Source organism: Ursus maritimus, unplaced genomic scaffold (genome assembly GCF_017311325.1).
Source record: "Ursus maritimus isolate PB19 unplaced genomic scaffold, ASM1731132v1 scaffold_35, whole genome shotgun sequence".
NCBI classification, from domain to species: Eukaryota; Metazoa; Chordata; class Mammalia; order Carnivora; family Ursidae; genus Ursus; species Ursus maritimus.
Window position 1 is genome coordinate 208,514 of NW_024426119.1, and position 13,270 is coordinate 221,783.

Sequence of the window (13,270 nt, forward strand, 5' to 3'; positions counted from 1 at the left end):
GCTCTTCACAATACAGGCATCACTTAAGAGATCTTCCTGTAATTTACTAGCAGTCTGCATACCCTCCTCATTGCCACCTTCATTTCTTGATTCCTGAATGTATAGATGACCGGATTCAGGAAAGGAGTGAGAACAGCATCAAAGATGGCCAGAAACTTATCCAGGTGTATGGTGGGCATTGGCCATGTATAAAAAAAAATCAAAGGACCAAAGAACAAGAAGACCACAGTGATGTGAGCTGACAGTGTGGACAGAGCCTTGGATGAACCAGCTGAAGAGTGTTTCTGAACAGTGAGAATGATGATGACGTAGGAAATGATCAGTATGAAGAAGGAGCCAACAGAGATGAATCCACTATTGGCTGTGACCATAAACTCTAGTCGGTAGGTGTCTGTGCAGGCAAGTTTGATGAACCGAGGAAGGTCACAGTAAAAGCTATCCAATACATTAGGACCACAGAAGGGTAAGTTTACCACAAAAGCCAACTGAGCCACAGAGTGGATAAGGCCAGTCATCCAGGCAGCCACTAAAAAGAAGATGCACATTCTTGGGCTCATGATGGTCAGATAGTGGAGAGGCTTACATATGGCAACATATCTGTCAAAGGCCATGGCAATGAGCAGCACCATCTCCACACCACCAATGATGTGGATAAAGAAGATTTGAGTGATGCAGCCACCAAAGGAGATGACTTTATGCTTTCTGAAAAGGTCATAAATCATCTTGGGAGAAGTGACTGAAGAAACTCCCAGGTCAATGAAGGAGAGATTGGCCAACAGGAAGTACATGGGAGAGTGCAAGTGAGGGTCAGAAGTCACAGTGAGCATGATGAGGGAGTTTCCCATCATGCTTGCCACATAAAACGTGGAAGAGAACACAAAGAGGAGAAGTTGGATCTCCCAGGAGTTGGTGAGTCCCAGGAACACAAACTCTGACACTGCGGAGTGATTCATTCCATCCATTGGCTTTGTTGGCACTGCTACCTGAGGAAGGACAATAGGAGAAAATGTAAATTATGATAATTATGTTAATAAGTTGGGAGAGAGGTCAAAATTATGAAAGCCTGTTTCTACTGTAGAATTAGAACCGACCTGATATGCTCATGGCCTCTCAAATGTGATTACCCAGAAAAATTGGTGGCTGTCAGGGGGAGCTGCTCTCTACCACCAGTTGTCTCTGCATTTGATACCCTCTGCTCCCTCTCAGGGTTGATGCCGTGATTACTCCTGAGGTGTAACAGTAGTCAACATGAGCCAAACCTTTTGATTTTTGGTTCAAAACTAATACGATCTGGCCCCAGTCACGTAGAACTAATCACTATTGCAACCTTTTCTGAGTCCATAAGCCTTTATCTGGAAGGCAGACCCTTCTTCTCTTCCATCCCAGTCCCCACCTCTGGGAATATATTCATCTTTAATATTACTTAAATGTTTACAACGTCTACAAAGTCTTGCTTTATTATTATTAGCATAGCCACCAAGTTTTCTCTGCATTTAATACTGTTCTTCCTCCCAGGGTAGATACTATGTTGCTTTTCATGAGATACAAGATTGGTCAACTTGGGTAATAAGAATTCAACACCAAATTCTTTTGATTTTTGGTTCAAGACGAATATAGCCTGCTTCCAATCACACAAAACTCTTCACCACTTCTAAACTATTTCATTCACTTCCAAAACTACAAGCCTTATTCTGACACAGACCCTTCTTCCTAACTTCCCACCTCTAGAACATATTTATCTTCAAGGCTTATTAAATTTTAAACATATCTGTGAGGTCTTGCTTTATATATCTAGCATTTATTTTACTATGTCTTGTGTTTTAGTAACCTAAGTACAGTTCTAACTCACCAAAAGAGTGTAAGCTCCTTGAAGGCAGAGATTATGACTTATTCATATTTAGATTCCCTGAAGTAATAAAGAAGTGGTCCACACAGAAGTGCAGGTCCATAAACTGTCCGTTATGAGTTTGCATCATGCTAGGCACAGAAATTGAGAGTGCTAAGGAACTTATCTAGCAATTTTACATCACAGCAAAACCCAGATGTATGATTTTGTATTTACTAGAGTATCAATCCATGATTGGGGGGGGTGGGGAGAGGAACCTACATCTTCACCATTTGAGAAGCACTGCCCTAGAATATTGAACACATGATCTGAGAAACCTAAAGCACAAAAGGCATCACGGTGCAGTGAAAAGTATTTTGTTCAAACCTTTTTATAAGGACTTATCACATTACCTTGTAATTTTAGTTTTATTTAGAGAAGCAACATAGTGTAGTGGAAAGAACATGGATTTTGGATTCACAAAACCAAGAGTTACACTCTGGTTCAGCCACTAAGTTGATATTGGGCAAGTTAATTAAATTCTTGAACCTCAGTTTATCTATGAAATTGCAATGAATACTACTAATTCTCTGAGTAAGTTGTAAAGATAAAGTTTGTCATCATGTATTCAATGTGTAACTATTTAGCAAATGTCGATTTTACTTCCCTTTATTTCACTTGTCCTTAATAGTGCTCCACACATGAGATAAATGAATGAATAAGAAAATAAAATGGCACTGGCCAGCACACAGCATCAAAATTTCATATTTAAAAGATATTTCTTTATTATTATTATTATTTTCAATTAGCCAACATATAGCATCATTAGTTTTTGATGTAGTGTTCAGTGATTCATTAGTTACGTATAACACCCAGTGCTCATCCCCACACATGCCCTCCTTAATACTCATCACCCGGTTACCCCATCCCCCCACCCCCCTTCCTTCTGTAACCCTCAGTTTGGTTCCCAGAGTATTCCAACAATACATTATGATCATCTCCTTCCACATAATAGATATAATATTATAATCTTTTAGTGATCAAAATAAATACCATCCTGTGTAGATAAAATGTATTTGCTCTCAGAAATCACTGTATTTCTTTATAGTACTTTCTACAAATGTAATTCATTGATTCATTGATTTTTTTTGTTTGTTCTCCTTCCTGAGTAGAAGTACTGCAACCCCCACAGAGTAAAGAACCTCATCTTAGAACCACACCAGTACAGAATAGGAATTTGTAAATATTTCAGGAAATAGATATTTGCTGAAAGAAGAGGATATATTTGGATGATTACATAATATGTCCAATTATATAATTAAGGAAGATGGGTAAAGAGACTGTATAGTTCCTAAGCAACAGATAAGATAGAAAGTAAAGGATTGTAGAAGTGAAGAGGAGTTTGGAAAAAAAGAAGAAATAAACAAGATTAAAATGGAAATTTAAAAAGGGTAAAGAAATTAGGAAACTATATGTATATAATGAAGGAAAGAAGGCTAAAGCTTACTTTAAGTAAATGGTGGTTTGTGAGGTTATGATTTGCATTACTTTCTGGACCCACTCCTGACAAATTCTGTAATCACAAATATAGTATTATATCTCCAAGGGTCTCAATAAGCCTTTATCAGCTATGCTTATAGAACCACGGATTCATTTGCATTTTGGCTCTCCAGTCTCCATCAACTATTTAAGAACTGAGATTTTTAGGAAAAGTGACTTTAAGGCAGAACAAGATATGAACATGGAACTAGACGCACTAAAAGGATAAAAATACATCCATTCAAATATCAGGGAATACAGAAACTTGAAAGGTTTGTGTCCTCACAATTTTAAAGTGACTTGAGACAGGGTCATATCGAAATCTCAGTCCAGAACAAAAGTCAGAGATAGAGACACAAAGATGTGTTTATTCACCTGAAAGTTATCAAATACCCATAGGGAAAAACTGAACAATGGTATTCTGAACTCACCTTCTGTTATATATTTGCTATGCTTTGAAATAACTTTTCTTACACATATTAATTAAACACATAATTTTGTAACTAATTAAATATCCATGATACAAAAGACACAGTCTAACTCTTTGTCTTCTGTTGTGATCAATCCTTTTTCTTGATCTGAATGGAAATGATTAATCTTCCAAACAGATCTCCAGACATTTAATCCTTTTTAGATGAAGGAAATATTGGGAACTGAAGTTCTAAATAGTATTTATCAAGGTGAAAGGGATCTACAGAGAGCTGTTAAATTTGAAAAGCACTAATCTGAATCATCATCCATATAAATTTTCTCAATATAAAAATATTGTGAGTTTAATATCTCCCTCAGCCCACACTTTCCGCATTTTTATCTTTCAAATTGTCACAAAACCTTCTTTATACTCAAGTAAAATCTGCCTTCTCTACTTTTACTTTTTATCACTCTGGGAAAAATAAATCTTGAAAAGAACTTTTCAAATAACCGTTTCTGTACATAAATGCAACAAATTAAGTCACCCCTGAGTTTTCTGTTTGCAAGATTCAACAAACTCAGTATTTTTTAATTTTCCTCTTAGAATCTTTTTCTCCCTCCCATGAAAAAAAAATTCTCATTTGTCAACCTTCTTTAAAACTTTCTTCTTTCTGCTTACAATTTAGAGATAAAATTCATATAAAACACTCTTAATGCCAAACCATTAAGGGACCAGAAAAAATTAGTTTAATCTCCTGGTAGCTTTATGGGTTTTTTTTTAATCTTTCACATCATATTTTAAAATGCTGTTACATTGTAAATTATTTATTCAGCTTTTGGATTTTGGGTCTTCTTGTTTTCTATTTTTATTGAAATATCTATAAAATCCTTTTCCATGTTATAAACTTGACACGTTCCTAATAAATTTGCTTCCCTTTTCACAGAAAATGATCGGTTTATACCCATCTTTTTTTGAAAAGCTAATGGGGAGAAAAATATAATTATCCTTGTTATCTTCCTGTGTCATCAGTCTTTCTTATCTGCTGATCAGGTGGCAGAGGGTGAGAAACATTTATATAATCAGCATAGACTGATTAATTGCAACCTACGCTGAATACAAAATATTACAAAACCATTTGACTGTTTCTAATGTCTTTCACACTACCCAAGGTACGATGTGATTCCAGCTAAAAGTCAAGGTCAGTTAACCTTTTCCAAAATGTCAACCAACTTTTTCACAATTATTCTTCTATACTATTTAATTCCTTACCCTGGACACTATCTTCTTTGCTTAGGACAACACTCATGCACTTGAGGATATGACTCATATTCATAGCAATTCCAACAACAAAATCATGTCTAAAATTAAAGCCACTTTTTGCATTGCTAAATTTATTTCCATTCCTCTGTTTTACCTGTATAAAGGGAACAGCATCTTCAGGAAGTTTGAAATTTTCCTGTGTTTTCTAACACAAAATGCCATATAAAATCCTGCCATTAGAAGAAATGAAGCTAATTACAGCTCAAGAAGACAATAACCAAGTGATACCATAAAAACATGAGAGTTTAGAAGGAGCTCCTGGATCAGGGGATTTTACCCCTAGAGAACTATTTGGTTTGACCAGGGCAACCAGTGATCTAAAACTCATAATAAGACACTAGAGAGGGAAAAGGAAATAAAGAGGAATATTTTTGTTTAATGTCTTTATGCTATTTTGTTGGAAATTTTATAAATATTGATAATTACCCATTAGAATTAATCTCTAAAAATAGGTAAATATTAACTCAAAAAAATTAATTATGATCATCTTGATCATCTCTAAAAAAGCCACTGTGCTTAATTTGAATAGTAGAAGAAAGTACACACAACCTTATTTTTATGCAATCATTATATTGAGTAATTAGAGATGTATACAAAGATTTAACTATATAGTAATTCATTCTAGTGAATGGAGCTTAAAAGTGAATAAAACAGCTATACTTTCCACCACTAATAAGGATGCACAATGTCTGGTAGATTTCTCCCGTTTCTGGAGGAAACATATTCTGTATTCTATATTCTGTAAGGAATAGCTCTCAACTCAACTAAGGCTGATTTGTTTACCATTAAATCAAAGTTCACATGAGTAGGAAGCATGAATTTCCCCAATATATTATTTGGTCTTATTGTTAGAGTAACTTCTTCTACCTTGGATTCATATATTCCAGCTTTTGAACAGATAGCAATGTATATATTGGCCACTGGTTTAAGATATGTACTGCATCAGGTAGTGTCCTAAAATTCAAGATGTTCACCTCCCAGTTGACACAAAAGCTGAGCCTTCTGTAGCCCACTACACTACCCTAGCAAGCCAGTTGTTTCTGGGGTTTAGAGCACAGGTAAGCCCAGTGAATGCAATGGGTGTGTAAACCCATGGTCACACTTTACTTCCTATAAAAATATGCCCAAATGCAGTATTATATATCAAACCATAACCACAGATAAGGCAACAAAGGTATTCTATGAATCAATAAATGGTATTGCTGGCAGTACCACTGTGGGTGGGAAAGGCAAAGAAGTACCCAAAATTAACAAATAAATAGATGACAGATAATTTATATTATGTAAATATATATTATGACATATATTACATATGTTACAAACATATTTATAGTTTATTTACAAAGTACATTATCTATTTTACATAATATGTATAGCATACATATTTATAATTTATAAGTATTTTGGTATTTGTAATTTATTATATTTATAACATCTTATATATTTATATAAATGTATCTTATATATTTCTATATATCTTACATATATTATAAATATTTAAATATATAAGATATATTTATATAGATAATTATTTTTCCCTGTGAAGTGAGATTAGAGAAAGACATAGAAATAGAGGAAAATATCCCTATGAAGATAAGCATCTCCTCATTCCATGAAAGAAGGGTTTAACTTAATTCAGTCTGTCACAAGTGTGAAGAGTCCTAGTCCTCTCCGAGTAAGGTAAGATATGGTACCATCCAAGGAGCTGACCATTTACTTTTGTTTTGGCAGCTTGGGTACCAGCAGCAATGGTAAGCAAATCAGCCTTAGTGATGGGAAATTCATGTAGCTGATTTTATGCAGAGACATCAGTTCTGCTGCTATGCTTTGATGCCACTGAAACAGTTCTAGAACAGCTGGGGAAAGAGGCTGACTGACAACCACAGGGGCAGGTCATCTTATTCATGTACAATGAGTAACCTCAGTTAAGTTCTTATGTGGGCATGAACACTGTCATCCTCTGTTTTTCTGAGAAGTCCAGCTACCTACCTCTCCCTAGAACTCCATGCCAATAATTGTATAAACTCATTCTTTCTTAGTCCCTGGACAAACCAAACAAATAGGCCTGCCACAAATTAGGAAGATTTGTACCACAGCTATTGTTTCCTTCCAAGGGAAGCATACAACTAAAGGTATTCCCTGAAGTTCTTTCCATTAGAAGGGTTTAAATATTAATTATTTATTGTGTATATATATGTACATATCTCAAAATATCAAGTCCAAGCTGCTGCTGCTTCAGCCGCACCTGCAGTAAGCCATTCCATTCCTCCGTTAGAACAGCAGATTCTGGTTGGTACAGTTTGATAGGACCAATAGATCCAAGGCTCATGTGCCAACACCTCCTTTTCTTTAACGTGGATCCATGGTATGATGTGATATTTTGTGTTATCATGTATCTGTATTTCACTTGAACTGTAATCCTTGGAGGAAATGGTTGGTCCAGAACTATAAAAAAATGTGTTGTGATTCTCCAACTGATGCTTGTTATAAACTACACATCCTTTCTTTTTTTCACTACCAATTTTTCTAATACTATAGGAATGGCAGGTAGGATGGTCCAGGTACAAGGGTTATTTGCATCAAATCTGGAAATGCTGGAAATTAAAACATTTTCCAGGTCTGTGCCCTGCTCAAGCTGAGAGCCTTTCACTTCTTTTATTACATGAGTTGAGCGCTATTCCTGTTATAGAGTGTTTCCTCTAGAAACAGGAGAAATCTACCAGACATTGTGCTTCCTTATTAATGGTGGAAGGTACAATGTTCAGTAATTTTCCTTTACTCTAAGAGGATGTCCTGACATTCCCCAGACCATTGAACTCCTACGGTTTTTTCTAACTTGATTCAGGATAATTGACAAACAAAATTGTATATATTTAGATTTTACAATGCGATGAAGTAATATACACATATACTGTGTAATGATTGCCAAGATCAAGAAAATTAACACATCTATAACCTCATATAGTAAACTCTTGGGACTATTTGTCTCTGTGTCTGTAATAAAAATGCTTTAGATTTACTCTTAGCAACCTTCAAGTACACAATACCATATTACTAACTATAATCACCACTCTGTACATTAGATCCTCTGACCTCATCTTCCTACACTGAAAGTTTGTACCCTCTGACCTACATCTCCCCATTTCTGCCTCCCCTAAAGCCCTGGCAACCACCATTCTATTATCTGAATCTATAAAATCAGCTTCTTTTTTTTAAAATTACTCCACACATAAGTGGTATTGTACATTATTTGTCTTTCTCTACCTGACTTATGTCAGTTAGCGTAATGGCCTCCAGGCTGATCATGTTATCACAAATTGCAGGATTTGCCTTTTATGGCTGAATATTCCAGTATGTATATATGCCACATTTTCTTTCTTCATTCATCCATTGAAAGACCTTTACATTGTTTCCATAGCTGAGCTGCAGTGAAGATGAGTGTGCAGGTATCTCTTCAAGACCCTGATTTCATCTCATTTCAATATATACCCAGAAATACAGCTGCTAGATCATATTGTAGCTCTGTATTCAATTTTTTGAGCATTCTCCACATTGTTCTTAGTAAACTTTCATAATGTTTACTGTAAATTAGCAGCTGTGCCAATTTGCATTTCAGCCAACAGTACAAAAGTGTTCCCTTTCCTCCATATCCTTCCTCCATTTATTTCTTGTCTTTTTTAGAATAACCATCCTAACAGGTGTGGCATGAATCTCACTGTGGTTTTGATTTGCATTTCCCTGATGATTAGTGACGGTGAGCAAATTTTCATGTGTCTGTTGTCCATTTGTATGTCTTCTTTAGGAAAATGTCTGTTCTGTTCAGGTCTTTTATCCTTTTTTAATTGGATAAATTGCTTTTTGCTATGAGTTACATGATTTCTTAATATTTTGTATAATAACCCCTTTTCAGATATAGAATTTGCAAGCATTTTCTGCCATTGTGTAAGTTGCCCTTTCAATTTATTGATTCTTTTCCTTTTGTGTAGAAGTTCTTTGGATTGATACCTTCTCAATTCTTGATTTTAGTTTTGTTGCCGGTGCATTTGGTGTCTTTTCCAAGAAATCATTCCCAAGACCAATGTCAAGGACCTTTTCCCCTGGGTTTTCTCCTATGATTAAGTCTTTGATGCATATCTCTGAAATCCTAAAATTTTAATGATATGGCAATTTCCTTACTCTTCATGCAATTTATTCACTCCCTGGACAACACATATGTGCGACCTAAGCATGAATGTACTTGTCGTTTCTTCATTATCTGGTTTGGTGGCATGGTGTTGTGAGTATAATAGACAATCTTAAATAGACACAAACCATTCAGATGATTCAGATCTCTTCAGACTGTGTTATAACAAAGGGTAGAAATGTAACTACTGATGTCCATTCCATATAAATTCTGTTTCTAACGCTACTTTCTGAAAGAGATGGAAAAGAAAATTTACTAGATCAATGACCACGTATCATATACCCAAGGCTGTGATAATCTGCTCTACGGTGCCTGATGTTGCTTAAGTGTCTGCCTTCAAATCAGGTCATGATCTCAGGGTCCTGGGATCGAGTCCTGCATCAGGCTCCCTGCTCAGTGAGGAGTCTGCTTCTCCCCCTGCCTCTGCTACTCCCCCTGCTTGTGCTCTCTCCCTCTCTCTCAAATAAATAAACTCTTTAAAAAATAAAAAATCTGCTCTAGCAAAAATACCATCATTGGTACAGCAACTGCAATTGGGCCTACTACTGGATTGAGTTTACACTAGTCCATTGTCATTTTCCAAGATCTGCCTGACTTTTGTAGGGGCCGTAGTGGTGAATTAAATGGGCAGAGGGTGGAGATCACCATTCCCATATTGTTTGGGTATCTTATTGCCACCACTATCCCTACAAAATATAATGTACTTTTAAAAATACTATCTGAGTGTGTGGATGTGACAGTCTTGGTGCCTTCCCCTCTACAATACCTGAAAGCCACAGGGCAAGGAAACAGTGTGGGAGTTGTACCAACGACCAAGTACATCCGTTCAAATTATACATCCAGGAAATGGTGTAATGACCACAGGGTGGAAGGGGTGTCATTTGGTGGACCCACTATGCACCAGATCTAGACTGGGACTCTGTATATAGTTAACTCCCACATGCCTCCTTTCAAATAAAGGACCACAATGACCCTTTAGGAATTTGAGTATACATTTCAGCTCAGACTCTGTGTCCAGCAGTCCTCAAAATGTTCTGATATTCCTTTATTCCTAGTGTATGGTTATGCAAGTACATGATCAAGGGTACCTCTGGGGAAAGTTCTGAGAGAATCATTGTCATGTATACTCACTGACCTATTGCATAACCCCTTCCTCCCGACATTTTTATTAAAGCAATCTTGGTGATGCCATGCTGCCCAGCCCCCCCAGAGGGATACAGTTAGGGGGTATCTAAGTAGGTTACACATAATAGATCCATTCAAACATCTTCTTGAGCCTTTAGACTCCTTCCTCTACAGTATATCAGGGAAATCTGGCATTTCAACTTCCCTGATAGTAGTGAGTACCTTGGACAAAAAGCCTGGTTGGTTTTACATACACAAAAAATATTTGTAAATTTACTAACCCCATAAATACTGGGTTTTGGTGGTGATGAGGTCACCAGAGGAAGGCCACAAGTAGAGGTTGCTTTTAGGTAAAGGAGTTATTCCATTATCTTTTATTACCAGAAATTCGCTATAGCACAAGAGTTAAGATTACAGGTCCTGCATCAAAACCACAAGGCTTTGTGTCCAGTCTGATTACTTAATACAACTTGAGCACATTTAACATCTTCGTGCCTCAGACCCCTCCTGTGTAAAATGGGGATGGTGAGAGTATCTACTCCCTAAGATTCAACGTAAAGCCCTGAGAACAGTACCTAGATTGTAAAAAGCACCATACGAGTCACCTCACTTATTACCTCCCCTAGAACACAAATGATGGCAGACAATCATAATTGCATTGCCTCGTGAAGGAAACTTCAGTTATTGCATTCTGTTACATTGTCTAGTAATTTTGTTAAGTAACAAGCTGCACAATGTATGGGGAAAAAACCCTTCATACATATTCTGTAAATATTTCACTTTATATTTGCTGAAATATTTTAATTTCTCTTTCTGGGAGAGGTGAAATGATCTTAGTGTCACTTACTTAAGCAGAGTACAAAGTTAATCAATGACATTTCTTTCCCACAAAAGAAATAACATCACTAATTTTAAGTATTTGGGGGGACTTTAGGCCTACAAAATGCAATTTAGTAAAAAATCTCTGGATACCACTGTAGACAAAAGAATCCTGCTTGATAATTAATGCTAAACATGTTTTTCATAATTAGTGCAATGGTTTAAGACTCAGCTTTGGTAGGACCTGAACAAGGAAACTTATCGTCATGGTAGAAACTAAGAAAGGATTTAGAAATGATAAAGGAAGTGCTTAATGCTCACTGAGAAATTTACCAGAAAGAAGGAATACACATAAGAGGTATAAACCTCTTAAATGAGATAGACCTTACAGGAAAAAGCTGAAAGAATAGAATATGTTCAGAAATTCAAATGCAAAACTAATTTGAAATTGAATGGACATTGACGAGGCAACCAGGGTCTATGTTTCTGGTACCTGGATCTCTGATAAATTCGGTTCTACCCCTGGGCTAAATCCAGTCACCCCTCATCTCCTGGGTTATAGCTAGTGCAACAGAAGGGATTAAAGGCAATGATGTTGGTAATCCAATCTAGCTTTAAAAATCTATAATTCTCACATAGAATTAACAATTTCCTACACTGCCAGATAGAGGAGACTGATAAGGATGTAAAGGATGGAGAAATAAGAAGCAAACAGTCTAACAACAAAGAGAATTGCAAACAAGATATAAACTCAAGTAAGAAGATGGAGGATAATATAAATGTATACTTTGTCTATCAATAGAATAATCTGTACAATGTAGGAAAAACATAAAACATTTTTATTTACTCGGTTACATGATGGCATTCTCCTAACCATGTAGGTTACAAAGCATATATTATTCACTTTTTAACACTTTGATGTACAGAATATCAAAGAATAACATGACTTCTGACTTAATAGTGAAAAAGACATCATAGTTTCATAGATAGTAGATTTCTAGGCATATAACATGTCTTAAGCTTTGAGGATTTTTCTGAAATTGCATAATGTCTTTTCTACAACCACCGTGAGGGAGAATCTGTGATTTTGTATCTTCATACCTTCTGTTCACGAAATCTTCCTGTAATGCACAAGACGACTGCACAGTCTCCTCATTGCTGCCTTCATCTCTTTGTTCCTGAATGTGTAGATGACTGGATTCAGAAAAGGAGTCAGAACTGCATCAAAAATAGCAAGGTATTTATCCAGGTGTGATGTGGGAGAAGGCCATGTGTAGAAAAACATCAGTGGCCCAAAGAACAAAACCACCACAGTGATATGAGCTGACAGTGTGGACACAGCCTTGGATGAGCCACCAGAGGAATGTTTCCAAACAGTAAACAAAATGAAGACATAGGAAAAGACCAGCAGGATAAAGGAGCCCACGGAAATGAGCCCGCTATTGATAGTAACCATGAACTCCAGTGCTTGGGTGTCTGTGCAGGCAAGTCTGAGGAGCCGGGGAAGGTCACAGTAAAAACTATCCAACACATTAGGGCCACAAAAAGGCAAATCTACCACAAAAACTAATTGAACCAATGAATGGATGAGGCCAACGACCCAAGAAGTGACTAACAAGTATAGACACGTCTTTGGGCTCATGATGGTCATGTAGTGCAGAGGCTTACATATGGCCACATACCTGTCAAAGGCCATGGCTATAAGCAGCACCATCTCAGTGCCCCCAACAGCATGGCTAAAGAAGATCTGTGTAATACATCCACAGAAAGAGATGGCTCTATGCTTCTTAAAAATATCACAAATCATTTTAGGGGCTGCGATTGAGCAAAACAACATATCAATGACTGAGAGGTTAGCCAGGAGGAAATACATAGGGGAATGCAGATGAGCCTCCAAGGTTACAGTGAACACAATGACAAGATTTCCCATCATGCTTGCCAAGTAGAACAAGAAGGAGAAAACAAAAAGGAGAAGTTGGATCTCCCATGAATTCGAGAGTCCCAGGAACACAAACTCTGATACTATTGACTGGTTCATTCTGTCCAT

At 36.7% G+C, this 13,270-nt stretch overlaps 2 protein-coding genes across 2 annotated transcripts; both read right to left on the reverse strand.

The window, feature by feature from the left end:
* Positions 1-23: 23 nt before the first annotated feature.
* Positions 24-1,578, reverse strand: LOC103673517 (olfactory receptor 4F3/4F16/4F29-like). The gene has a single exon (XM_008702304.2). It carries the CDS (start codon positions 960-962, stop codon positions 24-26), a length of 939 nt encoding a protein of 312 aa, XP_008700526.2. The 5' UTR covers positions 963-1,578.
* A 10,753-nt stretch (positions 1,579-12,331) lies between these two features.
* LOC103673516 (olfactory receptor 4F15) lies at positions 12,332-13,270 on the reverse strand. The gene has a single exon (XM_008702303.1). It carries the CDS (start codon positions 13,268-13,270, stop codon positions 12,332-12,334), a length of 939 nt encoding a protein of 312 aa, XP_008700525.1.

Excerpts from the sequence above, each read along its gene's own strand:
- LOC103673516 (XM_008702303.1), bottom strand. The coding sequence starts at position 13,270 with ATGGACAGAATGAACCAGTCAATAGTATCAGAGTTTGTGTTCCTGGGA.
- LOC103673517 (XM_008702304.2), bottom strand. The coding sequence starts at position 962 with ATGGATGGAATGAATCACTCCGCAGTGTCAGAGTTTGTGTTCCTGGGA.